Source organism: Myotis nattereri, assembly GCF_964212035.1.
Source record: "Myotis nattereri genome assembly, chromosome: 14".
NCBI lineage: Eukaryota > Metazoa > Chordata > Mammalia > Chiroptera > Vespertilionidae > Myotis > Myotis nattereri.
The window spans coordinates 35,342,122-35,369,087 of record NC_138089.1 but is presented as its reverse complement, the minus strand read 5'-3'; the positions used below and the strand labels follow the sequence as shown (position 1 = coordinate 35,369,087).

Here is a 26,966-nt window from a genome sequence, read left to right as displayed (position 1 = left end):
GCACCTGAGATTTTTATCTTACTGTTATTTTTCATGCGAATTCTCAAGTACACTTTAAATCACAAAATTATATACCTACTTTTTAAAGAAACAGACCAGATGATATATTAAAATATGTTGAGTTAGCCCTAGCTGGTTTGGCCCAGTGGATAGAGTGTCGGCCTATCGACTGAAGGGTCCTGGGTTTGATTCCAGTCAAGGGCACATGCCTGGTTTATGGGCGTGGTCCCCAGCAGGGGGCGTGTGGGATGCAGCCAATCAATGATTCTCTCTTATCATTCATGTTTCTATCTTTCCCTCTCCCTCTCTGAAATAAAATAAAAAGTGATCCTCTTAAAAAAAAAAAAAAAGTTGAGTTAGACAAGCACATCAACTGAAATAATTAATGAGATCAGATTTCCCATTTCAGCCTGCTGTAACTCAAAATATTCTCAGTAAACCTCACAATTTGCCAAAAAATTAAATGTCATCATAATCAACGGCAGAGTAAAGAAAATTCTAATGACATGTACTCAGAGTTAACAACTACTCAAGTTTCTGGAAAAGTCCTTAATGAAATTTTAATATGACCAAAACGTCACTTTGCCTCAATTATAAAATTTCTAGGCTGCCTGGTAAGGAATGGCTCTGAGAGCTGTTCCTAAGCTGCTGAATTGTCTGTGAAGTTTGTCCAGGGATCCTACCATCTTATAAGAGGTTGGCTATTGTGTCCTCCCACCCGCCTCCTACTGTTTTCCACCATTTAACAAACACATTAGATGGCCACTCCATGCCAGTCTCAATGCTAGCCGATGGAAATACATAATGCCCAAGACATGCGTATTCCTTGCTTTTCAGAGCTTATAGTTGAGTAAACTAGAGCTATACAAGGGGTAATGCAGGGTGTGATGACAAGACAAAGGCCAGACTTGGTGAGTCAAGGAAGGCTTCCTAAGGAAGAGATCCAAGCTGAGAACTGAAAGGTAAGAAAGAGGAACAGGCATGAGGTAGGCTAGGGAAAACACACCAAGTCCAAAGATGAGAAGAGAGAACACCAATTACAGTGTGTCAGTATGAGCCACAGAAGGAACACACTGAGGCCCTAGAACACTCCTAAATTGTTTTGCACCCTCTACTTTCAGATAGTGCCTACACTCGCTAGTACAATTACAAATTAAGCATTTGTGCTATGAACACACATTTATTTTCCCACCCAATAATGAATGCCCAACAGTGGCTCACTGTGCCCATTGTGAAAAGTAGAAATCAATGACCTTACCTAAAAATAAGCTTTGACACATCGATATCCCAGAAACCATCAAATTGTAAAACCATGTATATACAAAAGAACAAAACAAAAGCACTAACCTTCTTTAGTTGAATTTTCAATCAGAAAATGGTCTTCAGTTGCTCTCCTTCCAGTTCTAGCAGTCTCCAACAGCCAAGCTATAGTAACCGCCGGTAAATTCCACTTCTTGGAAGCTTCGTATTTAGAACCACTTGGTTCTTTCAACACAAGATGTGTACTAGCAAACATGCCTTTCTTTGCATTGGATTTGCGAACAAAGAATTCTTGAACGCTAGAAGTTGTATTTAAAGAAAGCAAATGGTCATATACACACACGATTAGCCAGCAAACTAAGAATGAAGTTTCTAACACAACAGTGTTGTCAGAGTTCTATGTGTAAGTAAATACTGTACTCACTGATTAAAAGTCAGTCCTATATCTTAAAATAAGCTAATACCCTTAATACTTTAGGATAAAAATGTATTGCTACAATTAAAACTTTTTTATAAAAACAAGCAAATTAATTAAACTAGACTTTCAAGAAATAACCACCCCCTCCTTCCTTTCCACTCTCTCTGAAAAGCAATGGAAAAAATTTTCACAGGTGAAGATTAACAAAAATATATGTATACTTGATTCTTTCCCTTTATTTACCAGCTCTCAAAATGAAGGGTTGGTTCCCTAGAGACTTTCAAACATGACCAATTAGCTTAGTTTGTTTGATGTCATTAGGAAATCATGATTGAAACATTATTTGATGTGTTTGGATCCACTACCATTATCATCTCTAGTAATACTCAAATTTTCCTTTCTTTGGCCAGTGCAGTTCCTTTTGACACAACCTTCCCTAATATTTGCTATCTGGTCTCACAAGTGCTCCAGACTCACTGGTACTTTTTGCTGTCCCAAATGTGGAATTAATGGTTTCTTTATGCTTTAGTGGGAAATGGTATTTTAAGATCACAATCCAGGCCCTGGACGAGTAGCTCAGTTGGTTAGAACATCATCCTGGTAACAGCAAGGTTATAGGTTCGATCCCCCATCAGGGCACATACAAGAATCAACCAAGGAATGCATAAACAAATCAATGTCTGTCTGTCTCTCTCTCCCACTTCCATTCTCTCTCTCAAAAAACAAAACAAAACAAAAAAAAAACCCAAAACATTTTTAAGATCACAATCTGGGCACTAGAGTTCCTTGTCACTACTGATTTGATAACAATTTCTAGGCTTATAAATGGTTTCAAATTCCTATTTGAACCACGAGTTGTTAAAAACAGTTAAAGAATGTCCAGTTGACAAAGTCTTTTCACTTTCTATTTCTACTATTCATTTCCAGTTTTTTGGAACAGAGTTTGCACTCTTTCTACTTTAGGAATTTACTGAGGCTTTCTTTGTGGCAAATTTCTTTAGGCAATATTTATGCATGTTCCACAGGCACTTGAACAGGTATGCTCACTGTTTCAGGGTACAAGTCTAACTATGTTATTTAAATCTATCCTTCCTTGTTTTCTGTTTGACCTGTCATGAAGTAAAAAGATGGGAATTCAAGTCTCCTACAAGGAATGTATTTCTGTTGATTCCTCCTTAAATCTCCTGTTGTTTTTGTTTTATGAATGACAGTCATGGTCTATGTTACATATATCCTTCAGTGTGAATAGTACTCTTGATTTATAAATCCTTTTTGTTTGGCATTAAAATTGCAACCCCTCTTTTTTTTTTCACAATCTTTTTTTTTTAATTAAATCTTTATTGTTCAGATTATTACATTTGTTCCTCTTTTTTCCCCCCATAACTCCCCTCCTCCCAGTTCCCGCCCCACCCTCCGCCCTCACTCCCCACCCACTGTCATCCATAGGTGCACGATTTTTGTCCAGACTCTTCCCGCATCTCCCACACCCCTTTCCCCCACAAGAATAGTCAGCCCATAGAAAGGGATTTCTATGTCCCTGATTCTATTATAATCACCAGTTCATTCTGTTCATCAGATTATTTATTCACTTGATTTTCAGATTCACTTGTTGATATGTGTATTTGTTGTTCATAATTTGTATCTTTACCTTTTTCTTCTTCTTCCTCTTCTTAAAGGATACCTTTCAGCATTTCATATAATACTGGTTTGGTGGTGATGAACTCCTTTAGCTTTTCCTTATCTGTGAAGCTCTTTATGTGACCTTCAATTCTGAATGATAGCTTTGCTGGATAAAGTAATCTTGGTTGTAGGTTCTTGGCATTCATCACTTTGAATATTTCTTGCCACTCCCTTCTGGCCTGCAAAGTTTCTGTTGAGAAATCCGCTGACAGTCGTATGGGTATTCCCTTGTAGGTAACTGAGTTTCTTTCTCTTGCTGCTTTTAAGATTCTCTCTTTGTCTTTTGCCCGTGGCATTTTAATTATGATGTGTCTTGGTGTGGTCCTCTTTGGATTCCTTTTGTTTGGGGTTCTCTGCGCTTCCTGGAGTTGTAAGTCTACTTCTTTGACCAGGTAGGGGAAGTTTTCTGTCATTATTTCTTCAAATAGGTTTTCAATATCTTGCTCTCTCTCATCTTCTGGCACCCCTATAATTCTGATGTTGGTACGCTTGAAGCTGTCCCAGAGGCTCCTTACACTATCTTCGTATTTTCGGATTCTTTTTTCATTTTGCTTTTCCAGTTGGGTGTTTTTTGCTTCTTCGCATTTCAAATCTTTGACTTGATTCTTCCGCTCCTCTGGTCTGCTGTTGGGAGACTGTATAATATTCTTTATTTCAGTCAGTGTATGCTTAATTTCTAGTTGGTTCTTTATCACAACATCGAGGTTCTCATTAGATTTATTGAGGATCTCACTACATTTATCGGCAGTTTCTAGAAAATTATTGAAAGACCTTAAAAGTGTGGTTTTGAGCTCTATTACCTTCCATTTCTGTCATTTCTGTCCTGTTTCTTTGTCTCCGCATTTTTTTATGTTTTCTTGGTGCACCCCCTAGTGGTCTTTGTGCGCAGTCTTGTTGTAGTTAAGACTTGATTGTTGTAGTTAATACTAGGGGGGATTTGACCTCCAGGCCAAGTGGCTGTGAGAATCAGCTGTGTCTGCAGTGAGAGAACTTCTGTCCTCTAGGGAGGTCTAATCTAGCCTTTGCCTGAGGCTATCCGGCAAATGCCTCTGTGCAGGGTTTGGGCGGGGCGGATCGCACGGGATCAACAGGGCGGGCGGAGCAAGCAGTTATGGCTGCTCTCAGTCCTGTCCCCAGGTGCTCTGCCTCTCAGAGTCCCAGCAACCGCTGCAAACCTCGGAGAGAAAGCTGCCTTCAAGTTCCGACCGAAGCCAGACAGTCCCGCTTCTTCCGTTTGAGTCTGGGTCCCTGAAGACTTGCCCGGATCTGGAGCTCAGAGTCTGGGACTCCCTCCCGATTGAAAAAGACAACCGTGCCCTCTGCCGCCAGCCCGCTCTGCATGCACTCCGCACCTTAGTATTTGACTTCAACACTGCGCCTCCTCGAGTCTCGGTATGCTATTTATTCTCTTTCCTCCTAGTTGTAGAACTTCCACTCAGCCAGCCTTCCTGTGGTTCTGGATGATGTCCGTTCTGTCTTTTAGTTGTATTTTTGAAGTGGTTGTTCGAGGCAGCAAACTCTGGCGTTAACCTATGCCGCCATCTTGGTTTCTCCTCATTGCCCTCTTTTTTTTTTAATCCTCTCCCAAGGATGTTTTTACTGATTTTAGAGAGAGGAAGCGAGAGAGGAAGAGGGAGAGAGGAAGAGAGAGAGAGGAAGAGGGAGAGAGGAAGAAGAGAGGGAAGAGAGGGAGAGGAAGAGAAGGAGGGAGGTGTGGAGAGAGGGAGTGATGGAGAGAGAAACATCAATGTGAGAAATAAACATTGATGTTGCCTCCTGTTCATGCCCTGACTGGAGACTGAACATGCAAACAACACATGTGTCCTTACCTGGAATGGAACCCGCAACCATTTGGTGTACAGGATGATGTTCCAACCAACTGAGCCACAGGGCCAGGGCCCTCCTTTCTGTTTGCATTTACTTGACATATCTTTGACAATCTTATTTTGTTCTTAATCACTTAATTTTAGGTGCACTTCTTGCTTAAAATTTTTTAAGTTTGCTTCATAATCTAAAATAACTTTATTTATTTATTTACTTATTTATTTTGAGCAGCCAAATTAGCTGTTTTTAAAAAATGTTTTTATTGATTTCAGAGAGGAAGGGAGAGGGAGAGATAGAAACATCAATGATGAGAGAATCATTGATTGGCTGCCTCCTGCACACCCCACACTGGGGATCAAGCCCACAATCTGGGCATGTGCCCTGACCAGGAATCAAACCATGACCTCCTGGTTCACAGGTCGGTGCTCAACCACTGAGCCACACCAGATGGGCTAAATAACTATTCTTTTATGTAAAAGTTTAGTTTATTTATAATTACTAATGTAATAGTTTTCTATTTCTTTTAAAACAACTACCATCTAATGTTCACTTAGGGTTAATTTGGATTTTGGAAGCAACTTTTAAATTCATTTTCTTTCTCCCAAAATATTCATTATTCCCACTTAACATTTGCATTTCTGGCTGAAATAATGCTTAGATAAGCAATAAAGGTGCACATATCAGCTTTAAATATTCCCTTTCCTGGCAGGTAAGCATTAATGTCTGTAGTCTTAATATTTGCCAGGCACCCACCTGATACACTCTCCCTTCTCCTGTTGAGCCATCACATAGAAACACTTCACACTACCCATACTAGGTAAATATTATAAAGACACCCAGCCAAATTCTAATTAAGTCAAAACACACAAAAGTACGTCAAGACAGCAGGTACACTAAAAATATTACATACCTTGCTCCAAGGAACTTTGCTAAGAATGTCAATGAGTCTTTTTCTGCTCCCACACACTGGCTGAAGGAAATAACACAATCCTCTAAAGGAGTCATTCCTGCCATTACTGGGACTGGCTTGAAGAGAGGACTTGACTTGGGATCAATTAATGTCTGATACTCTATACAAGTTACCTTTAAAAACAAGAGAAACAACATCAACCTGAAATAAGCAACCAGTCGCTAACACTGGTTCAGTTATAGTAGCAATAATTTTGGTTAAATGAAAAACTTTAATATAAACTTGTGTATGCTTATTCTCATTACATTTTAAATATGTAAAGGAATATCTCAATTCATTCTATTAAATATTACATTCTAAAATATTAAGAATATTAAATCAGTCAGGCTTATTGAAGTCATTGAATATTGTTTCAAATTTAATTTCTTTCAATGTATTAGTTTATAATTTTTTCCTCTAAATACTTGGAAAGTTAAAAAAAAAAATCAATGGTGAAATTACCAGTGATAAGCCAACAAGATGGAATACAAAAGTGCATGTCATGCTTTGGTGGTGAGAAAACGGGGAAAACTGAAATTGTATGAGATGACCTGGAGTAACTCCCTAACAAGAAATGCTGCTGCTCTGGCCCTGGGCAACGACAGTCCCCACCAGGATTGGGGCCAAGAAGCTTGAATGTTCTCCTGTTTTAGCACTTCCTTTGCTAAAAGAAAACCCAGTCAGTCACTCACTGCTCATACCCAAATACCAATTTACCTAAATTGAACTGCTAAGAAATAAACATTAGCACTCTTGGCATTCATATGTATTTTCTTACCAGCCACGTGTTTGTAACAACTTCTCCCACAGCTGCTTCTATTTCAGACCCCAGCAGAGGAACCACTGCATAATCGGCAACGATTCTGCTCTGAAGGGATACGGTTGTTCCAGCATTTTCTCTTATGGCAGTTGCAATGTTAGACTCATTTTCACTATTAAAACCCAAAACAAGGAAACTCTTTTGGCTAAATAAACCTTCTTCAGTAATTGTAGAGTAATCAGGGGGGTCATGACTGACAGAAGATTGGTTTTCTTCTTGCATAGAAATATGAGTAGAATCATTCAAGGGCTCAACATGAGTAGTGTCATTAAAGGCCCCAACTTCAGACTTTGCAGCTTCAACTGGAAGAGAAAAAGGAATGTTTTCTAACAGTTTATCTTATAAAGTTTACTTTCTAGCAAGGATATTAAGGTAACACAGAGTCTGAGAATTGTGACAACACTTAAAAACTAAGGCTTTAATAAATACACAATGCATAAAGGATATGAAACCACTCCATCTTCTGGGTTATCAAGAATGTTATCAGTATTACCATGTTTCATTAGGAAGGGTATCAGCAATCATGTTAACCATTCTAAGTACTCCTAGCATACTAGAAACTCTAATTAGCTGAAAATTATGAAGCTCTAATCACCCCTAGGTGTGTCTTAGTTCCAAAACTGGTTTAGATAATTCACATTAGGGAGTATATCATTAAAGAAAAAACAGAAGTAACAGGCCTCAAGTAGTCAAGCCATTTACATGAAAATAACTGTATAAATATAATAATAAGAGAACTATGGTTACTTCTTTTACGAATTCCTAAAATGTTTTATATTGAAACTAGAAGCCCAATGCATAAAATTCGTGCAAGGGGCTCAGCCCCCGCCGCTGTCATGGTGGCCGCCTCTGCCCCTTCCCCCGCAACCCTCCCCACCCCTCCACCAACAAGGCTTTGTCCGGAAGGTCGTCCGGTCTAATTAGCATATTATGCTTTTATTATTGTAGATAGAAGATTGGAGCTACTTAGCTTCTATACAGATTTCTTAAGAGAACTGATCAAGGACCCAAGCAAATGATCTTAACTTCTTTTTAAGATCAAGTTGGCTGACAGATGGGTAGTAAAAGAAAAAAGACATAGCTATATAAAATATAAATGTCAGTAACTAAAATACACAGTCCCTAGTGTGCAACAAACATTGTCAGATCAAGGCTAAAAGTTTAGGAGGTAAAAACTGAGTGTGTTCTTAAAAACTCTAGTGATGCCATGTTGGAAGGTTAACATTTTACAGTAGGATCAGCAAACTACAGCGTAGGGGCCAAAATGGGCCTCTCACAGTCTGTGGGTTAAGAATGGTTTTTATATTTTTTAAAATTTATTGTAAAAACAGAATACATGATACGGAGAATGTGGCTGGCAAAGCCCAAAATATTTACCATCTGACCTTTTATAAAAACGGTTTGCCAACCCCTCCTATACGGGATTCAAGTAAGCCTAGAAGCTATTCAAGGATTCTTCATGTATTCATCTTTACAGGCATTGTGCCCAAGTGTTTTACATGCATGTGATTAATGCTCATGATACTATGGGGTTGACACTATTAGTATATCTATACCCTTTCTCCAGGCGAAATCTCAGGCTTAAAGAGGTTATGTAAATTGCCTAATGTCAGTTATTGTGGCAAAGCGATATAAACCAATCTCTATGTGGCTCCAGAGTCCATAACATTGTTATAATGTTGTCTTCTTATTGCTATTCTAATCTCAAATAGACATTAAAATTTTTACTTTTAAACTAGTCACTGACATACATATTTAAATATGTTATATGTAAACGTACATAGCTTATTCCTACGTAATGAAAGTTAAATTGCTCTTATTGGCACTCTGAAGAAGTATAGTTTTCAATAGAGCATTTACTGATCAGGTCAGGAAACTCTGATCCTCAGTTACATACTATAATGAATAAAAAGAATAATAGTATATGTTTATAATTTACGGAGATATATGAGGAAGGTGACATCATAGTATAAAACATTCTGCAAAGTAGTTTAATAGTTATGCTTTTTAAAAAAATATGTTTTTATTGATTTCAGAGAGAAAACATCAATGATGAAAGAGAATCACTGATCGGCTGCCTCCCACATAACACACTACTTGGGATTGAGCCCGAAGCCCGGGTTTGTGCTCTGACATGGAATCGAACTGTGACCTTCTGGTTCATAGGTCAATGCTCAACCACTGACCTACACCAGCCCAGCCAGAAACCATTCTTTTTTTTTTTTTATATTTTATTGATTTTTTACAGAGAGGAAGGGAGAGAGAGATAGAGAGTCAGAAACATCGATGAGAGAGAAACATCGATCAGCTGCCTCCTGCACATCTCCCACTGGGGATATGCCCGCAACCCAGGTACATGCCCCTGACCGGAATCGAACCTGGGACCCCTCAGTCCGCAAGCCGACGCTCCATCCACTGAGCCAAACCGGTTTCGGCATCAGAAACCATTCTTGACCAGACAGACAACCATGCTCCTATTTTCCAGGACCAGCTCCCACATCAATGTTTCTCTCTCTCTCCCTTCCTTCTCTAAGAAAGCTTTTCAAGGGTGGCTACAGAGTCTGTGAAGCTGCCTCAGGAGCCAGAGCTGTCATATCCTTGCCTTTTCCACTTCACATTGCAACCAATTAAGGCTGTTCATATCACTTAAAAAAATAAATAAGTTAAATAAAAATATTTAATTTCCAAATCAGTAGAGGGAAAGATATGAAGTTTAGAGTGGGAAACATAGAAAAATGGGACAAAATAAAAAATAAGATGGTAGAATAAAAATATATCACAAATAACAATAAATATAAATCAACCAAATTTACAGTTAAAAGAAAAAGTCAGTCATACTAATGCTAATACACATGAGGCAGGGATTAATATCAGACAAAATTGACTAAGTTTAAAAAAAACTCAAAACACATAAAAAACTAAATATGAAATTCTGACACATGCTAAAACATAAATGAATCTTTTCTTCTTGACAAACTAATTTTAAAAATTGGTATGGAAGCAAAGGTACAAGAAGACTTGAAACACTTTTGTAAAGAAAACTGAAGGCTTTTAATCTCAGATAGCCAAACATATTACAAGATGATTATAATAAGACAGTTTATCAAGTGTGGTATCTCAATGGAACAGAATGGAAAGCCTAAACAGATCCCCACTTAACAGAACCTTAAAATGACAGAGGCAGTAGTGCTAACTAGTGGAGAAACAATGGACTATTCAATAAAAAGTATTAAAAACAAGTGATTAGCCGAAACCGGTTTGGCTCAGTGGATAGAGCGTCGGCCTGCAGACTGAAAGGTCCCAGGTTCGATTCCGGTCAAGGGCATGTACCTGGGTTGCGGGCACATCCCCAGTAGGAGCTGTGCAGGAGGCAGCTGATCGATGTTTCTGACTATCTCCCTTCCTTTCTGTAAAAAATCAGTAAAAATATATTAAAAAAAATAAAAATAAAAACAAGTGATTATCCACACGGATAACATACAATTAGAAAAGTTCACATCAAATACAAAAATCAACTCCATATGGAATGAAGACATGTGAAAAAGCAAAAGCTTAAGACTTCTAAGACAGATATAAGGAATAACTTAACAGTGGAACTCTAAGGCTGTTCTGCCTCAATGCAGCTCAGGGTCTCCAGAGGCGGAATGAACCAACACCAGTGGTGGGGAGAGGTCTGAAATCCAAAAGTACCTGAACTTTCTAGAGCCAGGATGTGTGCCACACAACAGCAGGGGGCACTACTAACATAAACCACCTGTAAGTCCACCCCTTGACAGAGTAACATGGCAGCTCCTCTTGGGAGGTCAGTAGTCATAAGTCCTGCAATTAAAATGCCTAGTGTTCTGCCCTAGCTGGCTTGGATCAGTGGATAGAGTGTCAGCCTGTGGACTGGAGGGTCCTGGGTTCGATTCTAGTCAAGGGCACATGCTTGAGTTGCAGGCTCGATCCCCAGTAGGGGATGTGCAGGAGACAGTTGATCAATGATTCTCTCATCGTTGATGTTTTTTTCTCTCTTTCCCTTCCTCTCTGAAATCAAGTAAATAAATAAATAAATAAATAGCCTATCTAATAAAAGAGAAACATGCAAATTGACCATAACCCTTGACACCCTTCCCATTGGCTAATCAGCAGGATATGCAAATTAACTGCCAACCAAGATGGCCGCCAGCAGCCATGCAGCTGAAACGAACTGGAGGCTTGCTTGCTCCAGTGATGGAGGAAGCCAAGGTTCCCCGCCTGCCGCAGCCCGGCTCTGAGCTGCACTCTAAGCAACTATGTTGCAATTATAGAAGCTAAACAGGCTCCAGAGACCTGCTTTCAGCCAGCTTCGGCCTCAGAGCTTAGAGCTGCTGTGATGGCAACAGAGTTTCAATTATAGAAGCCAAACAGACCCAGAAACCTGCTTTAAGCCCTCAGAGCTGGAGCCGGCTCTCAGCTCCAGTGACAGCTATAGAACGTAAATAAATCCCAGAATTAAAAAAAAAAAAAGAAAAAAAGGAGAGGCTGGGAGCTTAAGTTGCCCTCCAGCCTGAAAACGACTCTCAGGCCCTCACCCAGACTGGCCAGGCACCCCAGTGGGGACCCCCACGCTGAAGGGGGTGTGAGCAGCTGCAAACAGCCATCAGCCCGTCATCCAGGCTGGCCAGGCACCCAAGCGGGAGCCCCACCCTGATCTGGGACACTTTTAGGGCAAACCAGCCGGCCCCCACCTGTGCACCAGGCCTCTATCCTATACTACAGGCAGGGCGGGACAGCGCTAGCTGCCATCCGGGCCCCATGTGCAGCCCTGGGCAGCGGGGCATAAGCCCCGCCCCCAATCGGGACCCCTGTGTGCCACCTGAGCCCTCAGCCGGGACCCCCGTGCCGCCTAAGCCCCGCACTGCTAAGCCCCGCCCCAGCTGGGACCCTATGACTATTGGAGAGCAGGAAAGTGCCCCTGGGCCCTGGGTTACTGTGGTGATCCGGCCATCGGTAAATAGAAAAGTGCAGCCTGTAGGCAGGCCCCAGCTACGCCTAATCCGGGAGCAGGAAAGCAAGCCCGGCCTGTGGGCAGCTCCAAACTTTCCCTGCTCCCCGGTCACCATGGTGATCCGGGAGTAGGAAAACAAGCCTGGCCTGCGGGCAGCCCCAAGCTGGGCCTGAAACGGGAGCAGGAAAGCCCGGCCTGCGGGCAGCCCCCAGCTGGGCCTGCTCCCTGGTCGCCATGGCGATCCAGGAGCAGGAAAGCCCGGCTTGCAAGCAGCACCCCCATCCTGGCCATAGCTCAAGGGAGAGTACAACATGCAGTGGAGGCCAGGAGCCTGAGAGATCAACACAGAGGGGCTCCTGCTCCAAGCCTCCATGGTGTGGCTGGGGGCAGGCCCCCAGCAGACACACACACACACACACACACACACACACACACACACACGGCAACTGCTTCGAGCCTACGTGGCGCGGCTGGGGCAGGCTCTAGCAGACAGACAGACAGAGACAGACACACACACACACACGGGACGCCGGCTCCGAGCCTCTGCTGCCAGACTGTGGCCATCAGTAGGACATCCACTGAGGGCTCCCGGACTGTGAGAGGGGCAGGCCGGGCTGAGGGAACCCCACCCCCCCAGTGCATGATTTTCGTGTACCGGCCTCTAGTATATATAGCCTAGTGTTCCGTTTAAGAAAACTGTAATGTGATTAAATGAAAATAGAAATAAAAGCAATGTAAAAAAGGAGTAACTTTATGACTCAGGGTAGGAAAACTTACATAAAATAGAAAAGCACAACCACAAAAGAACAGATTGAAAAATTCAACTACCTTAAAATATTATGGCCAAAAAAATAAAAATAAAGATATTATGTCCGCCGAAACCGGTTTGGCTCAGTGGATAGAGCGTCAGCCTGCGGACTGAAAGGTCCTGGGTTCGATTCCAGTCAAGGGCATGTACCTGGGTTGCGGGCACATCCCCAGTGGGAAATGTGCAGGAGGCAGCTGATCGATGTTTCTCATCGATGTTTCTAACTCTCTATCTCTCTCCCTTCCTTTCTGTAAAAAATCAATAAAATATATTAAAAAAAAATAGATATTATGTCCAATAGCACTCAAAATTGACTATGAGATCTTTCTTTACATCCATCAAACTGGCAGAAATGTCAAACTTACAAGAAATACTAAACGTTGAAAGTATGTGCAACAGAAACCCTTACTATCATTCTAGTGTAAAGTGGTAAACAAAGACAAAGCAATTTGCATTATATAAATATGTATCCCATGAATCAACCACGTCCACCCTAGAAAAATTCTTGCTCATGTGCAGAAACATGCATAAGAACAATCTCAGTAGTATTGTTTGTATTGGCAAAGAAAAGATTATAAAAATGTCCATAAAGTGGGAAAATGGAAACATTATAGTATGCTCACATAGCAGTGTGGTCTTTTCTCAATTAGTTAGTTGGATCAGATGAATATCTCTCACATTTAGAGAAGCAGGTAGAAAGAGAGGACACACCATCTATCATTTAAGCTAATATACACAAAATGAACAGTGTATATATGTTGTTTACACAGATTGTAAACTATAAAAAGATGGGGAGGAATTGACAGGCATAGAATATTCTTTCTTTTTTTAAAGCTAGATAGCAGTATACAGTTATTAATTATATTATTCTTTATATCTTTTTGGATGTATTAAATCTTTCATTTTTTTTTAAAGGACATATGATGCTTACTACTCTTCAGTGGCAATTTCCCTACCACACTGAGAATACCTGAGGTGGCAGTAGTCCACAGTATAGCACTGTATGCACTAAAAACCACAATAACCCAGTAAGAGATATTTGTTACAAGGTTGTTATAAAATAGTCACAGGGATGTCAAGTACAACATAGGGAATATAGACAATAATATCAAAATAGCGATGTATGGTGAAGATGGTAGTGAAAGATTGGGGGTGCCTAGCTGGCGTGGCTCAGTGTTTGAACGTCAACCTATGAACCTGGAGTTCACAGTTCAATTCCCAGTCAGGGCACATACCGGGGTTGTTGGCTCAATCCCCAGTGTGGGGCCCGCAGGAGGCAGCCGATCAATGATTCTCTCTCATCATGATGTTTCTCTTTCTCTCTCCCTCTCTGAAATCAATTAAAAAAAAAAAAGATTGGGGGTATCATTATGTAAAGTATGATCGTCTAAACACTATGCTGTATACCTGAAACTAATACAAAAATACTGAATGTAAACTATAATTAAAAAACAAAAACTTCATGTTATAAACTCAAACCAAGTGATGCCAAATACAAAACAGATGAAAGGGGAGCCCTTGAGTAGAAGTGAGAAAGAGGGTCTGAGGTTTCTTAGCTTTGCCTGCTTAGAAAAAGTAACTAGCAGGCTCTCTCCCTCTCAGGCATACATCTCCTAAACCAGGGGTGGGCAAACTTTTTAACTCGAGGGCCACAATGGGTTCTTAAACTGGACCGGAGGGCCGGAACAAAAGCATGGATGGAGTGTTTGTGTGAACTAATATAATTCAAAGTAAACATCATTACATAAAAGGGTACGGTCTTTTTTTTTTTTTTTTTAGTTTTATTCATTTCAAACGGGCCGCATCCGGCCCGTGGGCCGTAGTTTGCCCATGGCTGTCCTAAACTCTAAACGTCCTCAGATTTGCAACCAGGGGAGCAATGGGCAGCAGCAGCTTGTCCCAGACTAACCCCCTGACCCTGTCTCCAAGGCCCCTTTTCTCTGACTTTCCAGTTAGCCAAAACAGCCCTGCCTAGGCTCTCTCTTACTGCCCCCTTTTTTTTTTTTTGGTCCACATTAGAATTTCTGATCTATTTGGAGTTTCTTCCTTTTTTTTTTTTAAGTGTATTCATTTTATTATTTTTTAAATATATTTCTATTGATTCTAGAGAGGAAGGGAGAGGGAAAGAGATAGAAACATTAATAATGAGAAAAATCATTGATCAGCTGCCTTCTGCATGCTCCCTACTGGGGATCAAGCCCACAACCTGGGCATGTGGCCTGATCAGGAATCTAACCGTGACCTCCTGGTTTATGGGTCAATACTCAACCAACTGAGCCACACTGGCCAGGCTACTGCTTCTATTCTAAGCCTTTCCTTGTTTCACTGTCCCCAGCTTTAATAAATGTACTCTCAAAATAAAAATATTTTTTACGCTACTACTAAAATAGTTCCCAATAACTATAAACACTAATCAATTATTTCTTACCTACTGTTGTGTTATTATTTACATATTGAGAGAGCAGATCTTCATCAGCTTGCTCATGCTTTTCAGCAGAAGCGAAGTTTTTCTTGGAGAAGCTGTTGTTCTTTTTTAAAAGGGCTGTTTTACTTTCAGGTTGATCTGAAACTGGGATTTCCACTGGTTTGTAATTAGCATGGATGTATGGCTCTTCAGGAAGCATATAACCTTTACTAAAACACTGTAGCAACCATTTTGCTCCCACTACATAAGGCCTAAAAAGTAATGCAGAATTATATGTTAGTTTAAACTATAAAGACCATAATCCCACCTGCCATGCAATTTCCAAAATTACATGAACATGCAATTTTAAGAAGCATTATTATAGAATAGAAATTGCTGTGAATTAAAAAACGACAAAACCTGTGGGCTGATTTATCCCAAAACTGCTTCAATTCATCATCATAATCTCCCACAATAACATGAGTTACATCTTCATTGAGCTGGTTAAAACGAACTCCACCTCCACTGTTAATAAGCCTTCTCAGTTTATCTAGTTTTCTGCCACTAAAACCGCAAAGATATATCTGCAAAGAAAGAATTTACTTTGATTAATGCATGTAAGACACTATTTCTCTCACAAGTAACACATTACAAATATATATCAAAATCTACTGTGCATAAATAAGACAACGTGTGTTTTAAGATATATTGATAGAAAAAAACGAGAAAAAAAAGATATAATGAAGAGTGTATTCTGAAATTTTGATTTTTATCACTTCTTCATAATCCCAAAGCATTCTTGTACTTTACAGTAGATATTTGATAATTACTTTGGTGCTTTAAATAAAAGCCAGAATAAAATTATCTTCTGAACAGACTTTGAAGGATGACAGATGAAGGTACATCCCAGGCAGAGGGACCCTGACAGATAAAGGATGGACATGGCCTAATAAGTGCACCTGCTTAGCTAGTGTGGAGGGTTCATGCAGAAAAGGAGGAAGCCCAACTCTGAAGGGTCTTCAAAGTCAGACTAGGAAGTACTGATGTACACTGTCACTTCCTGCAATTATTACGTAATAAAGACATACCCGGCAACCATCTAACAAATCTTCAGGTGCTTGAAAGGCACTGACATCCAGATTTTCTAGGTTTTCAAGTACAGGCTCCACTTTGCTATTAAGAATGGAATTATATATCGATTCATTTATGCAACTTGCATTGATGTTGGAAATATTGCTGACATCTGAAAGAGTACGACCTACATATTAAACAAAGATGTAATATTTATGAAGATAAAATAACTGATTACATGTTTTCCTATAGATTAAGTTTTCTGATACACACAGAGCTATGAACAGCTTCCAAAGTTAAGATTCAAGTGTTTTTACTGAAATCTTGGTGGCAAAATACGAAAAGGAAAAATAAAACTAAGGCTCATATTTTATTGAAATGAAAATATATTTAATATGTTTACTTAACAGTGATTAACTTTTAATAAAAAATCTAAAGTTGCTGGACTTAAGGCCCAGGAAACTAATGTTAAAAAAAGTTTATAAACATTTCTCAATTGCCCAACATGTAACCTACAAACTAGAAACGGTTTTAAATTTTATACGAATATAGATGATCTAAAACAGCAGCAAACTAATAAAAGAAGGAAATGTACTAATATTTGCACACCAGTCAAGTGTTTAAAAATTAAAATTTTAAGTCTATCTGTTAGTATTCTTAATTTCTTTAAGCATCTTCTTCATTACATCAGGGTATGAAAGAAAGTAGGCATTCATTACAAAAAAAAATCAGAAGTTCTTAACTAATTTTTCATTCAATTTGGTTCTAATACAATTATGCCTAGAGGCAGAGCAAGAAAAGATGGAATTCCCTACTATCTCTCACTGATTCAATTATCAATTCTTACACAGAAAACTGATAGTTTACTTTAATCCCAATGAGACTTACTATTAATTGTGTTGATCTGGCCAGCAGGAGTTGAAGTATCAGGCATAGTGTTTGTTTCTGGTCTAGGCTCTGTCTTGTACATGGATTCATCCTGACAAAAACCTTTCTCAACACTATCAAAAAACCACTGTGTGGTCACACAGTGTACATTCCATCGCTTGGCACATTCATATTTTTGACCTATCATGTTCATTAGGAAAGAGAGCAATGCAAATCATTAAACTCTGTCTTGGCAGAAATATTCAAATTTATGATAGGTTATTAAAAAATCCACCTGACACAAAGTTAAAGTCACTAGTAATTACTCTTTTAAATAAATACAAATGCTATGTGAGGAGTTACATCTCTTACAAACTTATATAGAGACAGAGGCAACTGTGGGGTAACTGAAATAATATTAAACTTGGTTTGAGTATATCCTCCATCACTTAATTTCTTTAAATCAGTTTCTTTGTCTATAACAGAGGGATAACTCTCAGAATTACACCATTTTAATAAGAGTACATAAAACAACTGTGAAAATTGCCAAATACCAGCTCTGAGTAGACTACTCTGATGTCATCAGATTCTACTTGAAGTCCAGGAGAGATATGCAGATAAATAAATTACATTAAAAAGAGCATATACCCCTGGCCGGTGTGGCTCAGTTGGTTGGGCCTTGTCCCATGCATTGAAAGGCTGCTGATTCAATTCCCGGTCAAAGCATACGCAGGAGGTAACCGATTGGCGTTTTGCTCTCACATGGATGTTTCTCTCTCTCCCTCTTCCTTCCTCTCTCTATAAAAAAGTCAAAAAAGTCTTATAAAACAAATATATATATATATATATATATATATATCCATAAAACCTCTTGCTGCCTTAAAAATATTTTAACACAATGCATTTTGAAACCGTATCATAGGGAAATTGAGGTCAACATGTAATAAAAATAACATGAAAGCCGTTTTTTTACATTCTTGAGAGCCAGGAAATGAACTATCCTCAGAATCAGAAAACAGCAATAGCAGTTACCAATTTTACTTATAATATAATTGGGCATACACAAAATTCTGACTTAATTACAATGACCAATTTTAACAATATTTTTCTAATTTTATGTCCTATCTAGGTCTGAATAAAACACTGTATAGATATAAGAGGTTAGAAAGATATGTAATTTAACTACATCTTTTAGCTCTCTTGTTATCCATCCAAATTTCTTGTCTCTTTTCTAAGTATTTGGTAATTGTGTAGGAGACTTAAAAAAATAAACAAATTGGATAATAAATTTAGATAAAGCACCACTGAAAATTTTTATTTTATATTTATTGAATGACCTGGATAAACACTAGGACAGTCATGTAATTTTTCTACAAATTGTGACCCAAACTATTTTTGTAAGATTTTTAGGAGAAAAAATACCATACTACATTTATGATATGTCAGAAGCAAAAGCTATTCTGTAAAGAAAATCTTAAATTGTTAAAAAGCAGAGAAAATCTTGCATTTGTCCATTCCAGAAATAGTTTTACCTTTTGGTTCTTGCACAATGAGGTGTGTACATTCATTCATTTTCAATTGTCCCATGTATTGGCCTCCATGCTTAACTGTGAGTTGCTGAACTGACTTCCTTTCTAAGCCACACAAGCCAGTCACGCAGATTATGCAACCAAGAAAAATAGGACACTTGAAGTCTTCCATGTTTATATCAGTATATCTAGTTATTGTACTGGGGAAAACAAATGATAAAACAGAAAAATGAACATATTAAATATACCCGATAGTTTAAATTTTACCGGAAAAGAATATCACTAATGCTTTCTTCATTTTTAAAGATTTTTATTAAATCTTAAGGGGAGCCCTAACCGGTTTGGCTCAGTGGATAGAACCTCGACCTGCGGACTGAAAGGTCCCAGGTTTGATTCCGGTCAAGGGCATGTACCTTGGTTGTGGGCACATCCCTAGTAGGGGGTGTGCAGGAGGCAGCTGATCAATGTTTCTAACTCTCTATCCCTCTCCCTTCCTCTCTGTAAAAAAATCAATATATTAAAAAAAGAAGAAAAAAAATAAATCTTAAGGGGAACTCACAGGCACTCAGAATTATACTAATTGCTAATCTAAGTTTGGCACCATATCTCTAATAAAAAGTAATGTTTCAGACTTTTTTTCAGAAAGTAATGTTTCAGACAGTTTGGCACCATATCTCTAATAAAAAGTAATGTTTCCGACAGTCTCTCAAAATTGTTTTAAGGGAAAACTTTTCATTAAGAGTCTGTGCTGGTTAAAACGGTGGTTATTTTCCAAAATTTTAAGTCGGAATCTCTACTTCGGTTGCCTACTAGAAAAACAGAATCTGTATCCTTTTCTTATACAAATAAGCAATGATTTGGGGCAGAAACCAACAAAAATATCACTGTCTTCTGCTGCCATGCTAGGCAGATGTGCTGATGAAACAGGCTGGGAATGAGGGTGCCAACGTGGAGACATGATTAGGATGTGCGGGATGGTGTGAAAGACTGGGAAAATCCCTATTTAATTCAAACAGTGGAACCTGGACTTAGAGTTACTCTAATTTTAAAGGAAACTCAATTCTGTCCCTTGAAATAAGCTCTAAGTGCCATGAAGGCAGAGATGCCATCCTGTTTTGCTCACTATATATGCTTACAGCCTAGCTCAGGGCAGATACATAAAATGGGCTCAACTAATATTTACTGAATGATCACATCCCAGTTAATGACTTACACTTTATTTTCAACCTTACACATATCCACTTTGGGAGGGAATACAACTGCCCAAATGACTAATTTGCTCTCCATATTAACATATAGGTACAGTATTAAAGAAAGCAATAGAAAAGCTGCAGCTGCCATACTGATTTTCCCAACTATTTTACAGGTACTGCTCAAAACAATTTTATTATCAAAGCATTTCCTACCTTGTAGCTAGTTCTAACCCCATAGCCCAGTGATAGCGAACCTATGACATGCGTGTCAGAGGTGACACGCGAACTCATTTTTTTGGTTGATTTTTCTTTGTTAAATGGCATTTAAATATATAAAATATCCAAAATATAAATCTTTGCTTTACTATGGTTGCAAATATCAAAAATTTTCTATATGTGACACGGCACCAGAGTTAAGTTAGGGTTTTTCAAAATGCTGACACGCCGAGCTCAAAAGGTTCGCCATCACTGCCATAGCCCATTCTACCTATCGACCTCTAACCGGGTAACAGTTTTTAGAATCTGCTCTTTTGTTTTCATTGGAGAAAAGAATAATGACCCAATTTTTGTCACTGACTGATAAATCCAAAGATACAATAAAACCTCCCCTATGAAAACTCACAAGTTAGAATGACTGAATGTATCATTTTCAAATCTAGAAAATATCAAAATGTCTTTCTTACTTCTCTTGTGACTTCTCCCAAAGTGTGTTAACCCAAGAAGGAATCAAAATTGGTTTCTTTAGATTTGCAGCAACTAAGTATTTTTTGCTACCAACTTCTCCGGCAATAAGGTGAGTTACTGATACATTAAGGTCTCTGTATACACGTCCACCCATCATTTGTACATATTTATGAACTTCTTCCTGTAGTCCCAAGAGAAAATATATTAATACTGAAGCAAATTTATTTTTTTATACAATATCCCATATATATATGTATTGTTAGCTTGAATGCACAAGTGTTTCTCACCAATATAAAATTAAATAATTAACCATTTAATTAATATATTTGGAAGGTAAATATAAATTATAAATAAAATTTTTTAAATTTCTATTTATTGATTTTAGATAAAGAGGGAGGAAGGGAAAAAGAAAGCAAGAGCGAGAAACATAATTGTCATTCCACTTATTTATACATTCATTGGTTGCTTCTCGTGTGTGTCGACTGGATATCAAACCCACAACCTTGGTGTATTGCGATAACACTCCAACCAAGTGAGCTCCCAGGCCAGGGCATAGATTTTAAAATAATTACCTTTATACATTATTTTCCTGTTTATCTCTTTGAACTCCATGAAGTTATTAAACTATGTTGTTGGGGTTTTTAAAATATGTTTTCATTGATTTTTAGAGAGAGAGAAAGGAAGGGAGAGGGATAGAGAAAGAAAAACCTTGATGTGAGAAACATTGGTCAGTTGCCTCCCGTACACACCTCGACTGTGGACGGAACTCACAACCTGGACACATGCCCTAACTGGGAATCCAACCGGTTCCCTTTCTGGTGCATGGGATGATGCTTAACCAACTGAGCCACACTGGCTAAGGCACTATATTGCTACTATAATAAACAATATACTTTAATTTACCATACCTATTTTAAAATGTGTAAATACATATATAACATATCTATTACATACCTCTCTCAGAATCCCCCTCTTTTTAAGGATTTCCCTTCTACAGTGGAAAAATGTAATTCAAAAGCAAATTCATTGACTATATAGGGGAAAAAGTGAGTTTCCTTAAAAATTCTTTTTTGCTTAGCCCTGGCCAGTTTGGTCCAGTGGATAGAACATGGGCCTACGGACTGAAAGGTCACAGGTTCGATTCCGGTCAAGGGCATATGTCCAGGTTGTAGACTCAATTCCCAGTGGAGGGCGTGCAGGAGGCAGCCAGTTGATGATTCTCTCTCATCACTGATGTTTCTCTTCCCTTCCTCTCTGTAATAAATAAAAATGTATTTAAAATGTATCTTCTTGCCCTAGCTGGTTTGGCTTAGTGGATAGAGCATCGGCCTATGGACTGAAGGGTCCTGGGTTCGATTCCAGTCAAGGGCACATGCCTAGGTTGTGGGTTCGATCCCCGCAGTGGGGAGCGTGCAGGAGGCAGCCAATCAATGATTCTCTCTCATCATTGATGTTTCTATCTTTCTCTCCCTCTCCCTTCTCTGAAATCAATAAAAATAGATTTTAAAAAAAAATGTATCTTCTTAAAAATAAATAAAACAGATCCCACTATATTCAACTCATAAAAAAATAAAAAGCTAGTCCTGGTCAATGTGGCTCAGTAGGTTGAGCATTGTCCTGTGCACCAAAGAGTTGCAGGTTTAATTCCCGGTCAAGGAACATGCCCACGTTTTGGGTTCGGTCCCTGGTCAGGGTGCATATGGGAGGCAACCGACTGATACCTATCGGTTTCTCCCCCCCCTCCCCCCCACTCTCTAAAAATAATAACAAAAATGAAAATATAAACACCCAGTGTAAACTCTTTCAAGTATATTCTACACAGTGAAAAATTAGGCATGCAAATACAGACATATTCCTCAACACCTACCCTTCTGTCTTTTTCCAGGCTTGTACAAGATACAGTTACATCACACATAACCATATTATAAACTGGATGCTCAGCTCTTGGGACACACCGCTGGTGTTGCATACAAAATATGACTACTTGAGGACCAACAATTCTGCAGCCAAGCTATAAAAAAAGGAAAAGTTCAGTAAGTAGGGAAAGAACTTCAGTCTTATAAAATTACATTTTATATTTTTTACCAATTCTTTATAAAAGTTGATGACCACCACAAAAATTTCCCCAAATTGCTTTAAGAAAAACAGAGGCCATTATATAATTTCTCAGATACAGTACTCATTAACTACACACACATAAAAGCAAATCAAACAATGCAAGCTATCAAAAGAAATAAGCTCCAAGAGCCACACTCACTCAAAATTACCACTGAAATTTTAATCTCGGAAACAAACACAATCTTAACAACGGAAGGGTGTATGACTAACGGTCTTATGCTATAATTAGGAATTATCCTGACATATTTTTTAAATGAAGCAACTAGTCAATGAAGCAGTTTAAAAATACTAAGCCTAAATAAACCTCATCTAAAATACCTCTTATATCACCAAAAAACACCACCACAAAACCATATAGTTCTGGGCAGTTTCTACATTTGTTTTAAATACTCTGTCTGCAACTCAAAGTCTTCCCAAGGAAAACCCACAAACACTTCTTTTAAGATACTGCAGGTTACTAAAAACAAAAATGACCTTTCAATTTCATTGATAATTGACACTAGCACATTCAAGCCAGGCTAAAAAAGCCTACGGTTGTGAAAGTCACCATAACATGACTGAAATATCTACAGAGTAAATGATTATCTTCTTGGTCAGAAGAAAATTGAGTTTTTGATGCGACTGATTCTATCTGACAAACAATGTTATTCCAAAAGGAGGGTAAGACCAACAATGCTTCTGGCAAAAGTGGGCACAGACCTTCCATAAATTGTACAGATACTGCATCTGCCTACTCTTCTACGTTTTCTTCTCCTTCAAACAAGAATCACTTCTTTATAATCTGGATGGAATTACAGCCCGTTTACTTTTATTTCAATGCTTCTCTCTTGTCCAGACACCAAAAAAGTAATGAGTCAGTAGACTCTAGAATCAACAGAAAGAAATGAAGATGGCTCACTGGTATATTAGCAATACTCATCACCAAAATGCTTCCTTTTAACAAAACTTTTCAGTCTTTAAAAAGTACAGGTATTAAAATTCTACCTGCAAGAGCAAGTAGTCTGAAAGACAGTGAGTAACCAAGCATTACGTTGAGGTCTTTTCCTACTCTCTATTTCTCCCTGAAATGTTCTGCAATCACACCAAGTTTAAGGACAGTAGAACTCAATCACTAAAATGCTTCATTATCGCCTGGCTGGTATGCCTCGGTTGGGCGTGCAACGAAAGGTTGCTGGTTCAATTCCCGGACAGGGCACATGCCCGAGCAGGGGGTGTGGAGGAGGCAGCCAATCGATGTTACTCTCTCTCACATCCATGTTTCTCTCTCTTCCTCTCCCTCCAAAAATCAATAAACTATTTTTGAAAGGGGTGTTAGTTTACAATATAAAATGCTTCATTACTATAGAGTCCCCTTATACTAAGTAAAGTTAAATCCCCTGAAATACTATAAAAAATACATATTAACAAAAGCTTATTATAACATAATTAGCCTTTAAAAATATTCCAGACTCCCCAAACCAAAGAATTTCTTTGTATTCATTATTTGCATAACACTTCATGCTCAATAATTTGTCCACTGAAGCAAAAATAAACCAAAAAATACACTACTGCAGGAACACATTATAAGTCAGCAAACCTTTTTGAGGTGATCGAAGACAACACCACTAAAAGGGTCACAGATATAAAGTGATCTATCATTCTCCTTTATCTTCAATGCCTCTTCTTCTGTAATTATCTGAAGATATTCTTCGGACTGGAACTCTTTTATTGACTGAAAGAAAAATGAAATAAGATTGCACCTGAAATTGTCCCTTGTTATTTAAATCCTACGAACTCTATATTCAAAATCCACCTCAAGTCCAGCCTTTTCCCTGTTGGACTCTTCCATCACCTCTCACTTAGACCTCTGCAGAAGTCTCTAAAGTGTTTTCTTCTCCCTTCCTTGCCCTAAATCTCTTCTCCATACAACAGCAAGGAATCTTTTCAACAATATAAATCACATTATGTTACTCTGCTCAAAAACTTCAATGTCTTTCAAGCACACCAGAATAAAATCCACACTTCTTAGGATGGCCTACAAGACCAAGGCGTCTAGCCCTTGCCTGTCTCCCTGTCCTTACCTTCTACCTCTCGCCGGCCTTACTTTTTCTCGAGCCACTCCAGCTTTCCTGCTACCACTGGAACAAGCTAAGCATGACCTCATTTAGAGGCTTTGCTCTTGCTCCCACTGCCTGGAATATTCTCCCAGGTCTTCACCAGACTTGATGCCTCACTTCAAATGTCACGTCCTCTGCGATGCCTTTCCTGATCACGATTTCTAAAATACCCTTTCCCTCCAGTCTGTTATGAAAACATAACACTGATACTGTGTAGACATATATAGTTGTCTCTCTCCCTTAAAGGAAAGTTTCACGATCTTGTTTGCCACCATATCCTGGCATCTAGGTAAGCACTCAAATATTTTCTGAACAAAATTTGAAGTCCTCAGATCATGCCACTGTTCTGATTAAAACCTTCCAACGGCTTTCCATCTCATTGAAAGAAAAAGCCAAAGTCCTTACAATGGCCCACAAGGCCCTACATGTCCTCTTAGTCCTCCTCTCTGAAGCATCCCTTAATACTCTTCCCTCCATCTCTTGCTCATCATACTACAGCCACACTAATGTTGGACAGACACTCCACGCACTTTCCCAGGGGCCTGTTTTCCCTCTGCCCAAAACCTCCTTCACCAGATAGCCATGCAGCTATGTCACCTCCTTCAAGCAAACTCAAATATCATCTTTTCCATAAAGGATACCCCAATCACACTCCATTTAAAACTACAACCTTCCAGACCGCGTAACCTGTCTTGCTCTTTTCCCTTACCACTTAGCACACTGTAACATACGATATAGTTTACTCATTTATCATGTCTGATTAATGTCTACTTCCTCCTGCTAGAGTAGAATGTAAACTCTAAGAAAGTAGGAATCTTCTGCTCTGATCACAGATGTATCCCATGTGCTAGAGCAGTGCTGATCAGGCACACAATATTTATTTGCTGAAGGAGTAAACGTTAAGGAAAACCCTGCTACAACAGAGCTTCTTAAACTTTAATGTACACAGAAATCACACTGAGGATCTTGTTAAAAGGTAGATTCTAATTGGTAAGTCCGAGTTGGGGCCCAAGTTCTGCTTTTATAACAAACTCTCAGGCTATGCTGCTGCTGCTGCTGGGGTCTGTGAGCAGCAAGGCTGCACCCTGCCCTCAGGTCCTCCCATATCATGCTGTACATAATGAAACACTTTTAACAACCTACCAACCAAATAATAACTGTAACCAGTACAGGGCTGACTCAAAATTTTTCAACACACAAAGGTCTATTCTGATTAGTAGACAAAAGAAAGCAACTTAATTTCCAAGAACAGCAGGTCTGTCACTTTTAAAAAAATATATTTTATTGATTTTTTACAGAGAGGAAGGGCGAGCGATAGAAACATCGATGAGTGAGAAACATCGATCAGCCGCCTCCTGCACACCCCCCACTGGGGAGGTGCTGGCAGCCAAGGTACATGCCCTTGACCAGAATCGAACCTGGGACCCTTCAGTCCGCAGGCCGACGCTCTATCCACTGCGCCAAACCGGTTAAGGCAGGTCTGTCACTTTTAACAGAAATCTCAGATTTAAAGCCCCCCCCCCCCCAACAAACATAATGATATACTCACATTAATGAAAAATATCTAGCAATGGGATATCTATGTTAATGGAGACTACAGTAAAACTATGTATTTATGAAAATAAAATAACTATGAGATATAAAAGTCCAATAAATCAAAAACTCTAAAACCAAGAAAATAAAGCATCAAACAAGATGTTTTCAACTGTTCTTACCTCAAGAGCTTTAAGAAAGCATTCGGAATTGTCTGGAGACTTTAAAAACTTCACAAAAAACGGTTCTTTGTCATTTTTGGACATTTTTGAACTGTCAAAATAAGGGAACCATTAACAAGAACAAAACCACATTATGCATCACTCTATCTGCTTAAGGGACCTATTTTTTCTGCGCAGACAACAATGCCTAACGATAGGCATTTTGGCCTCCTCCCCCGTGAATTCATCCACTCTGTTCGTAAGAAACGCACCTGCAAGTCAGAGGACCAACTCCAGGTCCCGGAGCTGAATACCTTAAGGGCCTTCACAGTCGGGGCTCTAAGTCCCCTAAAGTTTAGGGCCTAAACCAATGAGCGATCCATTGCATTAAGGATGAATCTGTCCCGCAGGTAACCCTTGGCCCTCGCGGTCTGTTCGCCCACCCGCACCTGGGCTTTCATGTAAACGTGCAGCCGGGGAGCACGGCGCTGCCTCCCCTAGGCCGGGCGTAGCTCCCCGGCCCCTCGGGGAAGGCCCGGCTCCCGGCCCAGCCGCAGCCACCCCTCCCCGTCGGTTACGGGC

At 39.3% G+C, this 26,966-nt stretch overlaps 1 protein-coding gene across 1 annotated transcript in view; it reads right to left on the bottom strand.

Annotated features, from left to right (window-relative positions):
- Positions 1-26,490, bottom strand: part of TOPBP1 (DNA topoisomerase II binding protein 1) — a 46,668-nt gene extending 20,178 nt beyond the window's left edge. Inside the window, exons 1-12 of the mRNA XM_081106177.1 lie at positions 26,406-26,490; positions 24,171-24,305; positions 22,344-22,487; positions 20,476-20,657; positions 18,603-18,799; positions 17,092-17,271; positions 16,221-16,390; positions 15,553-15,716; positions 15,157-15,404; positions 6,910-7,253; positions 6,093-6,265; positions 1,348-1,559 (exon numbers count right to left, since the gene is read on the bottom strand). Coding sequence (XP_080962303.1) covers positions 1,348-1,559; positions 6,093-6,265; positions 6,910-7,253; positions 15,157-15,404; positions 15,553-15,716; positions 16,221-16,390; positions 17,092-17,271; positions 18,603-18,799; positions 20,476-20,657; positions 22,344-22,487; positions 24,171-24,305; positions 26,406-26,489 — 2,233 coding nt within the window. The 5' untranslated portion in view covers position 26,490. The remainder of the gene's footprint in view (positions 1-1,347; positions 1,560-6,092; positions 6,266-6,909; positions 7,254-15,156; positions 15,405-15,552; positions 15,717-16,220; positions 16,391-17,091; positions 17,272-18,602; positions 18,800-20,475; positions 20,658-22,343; positions 22,488-24,170; positions 24,306-26,405) is intronic.
- Positions 26,491-26,966: the final 476 nt, after the last annotated feature.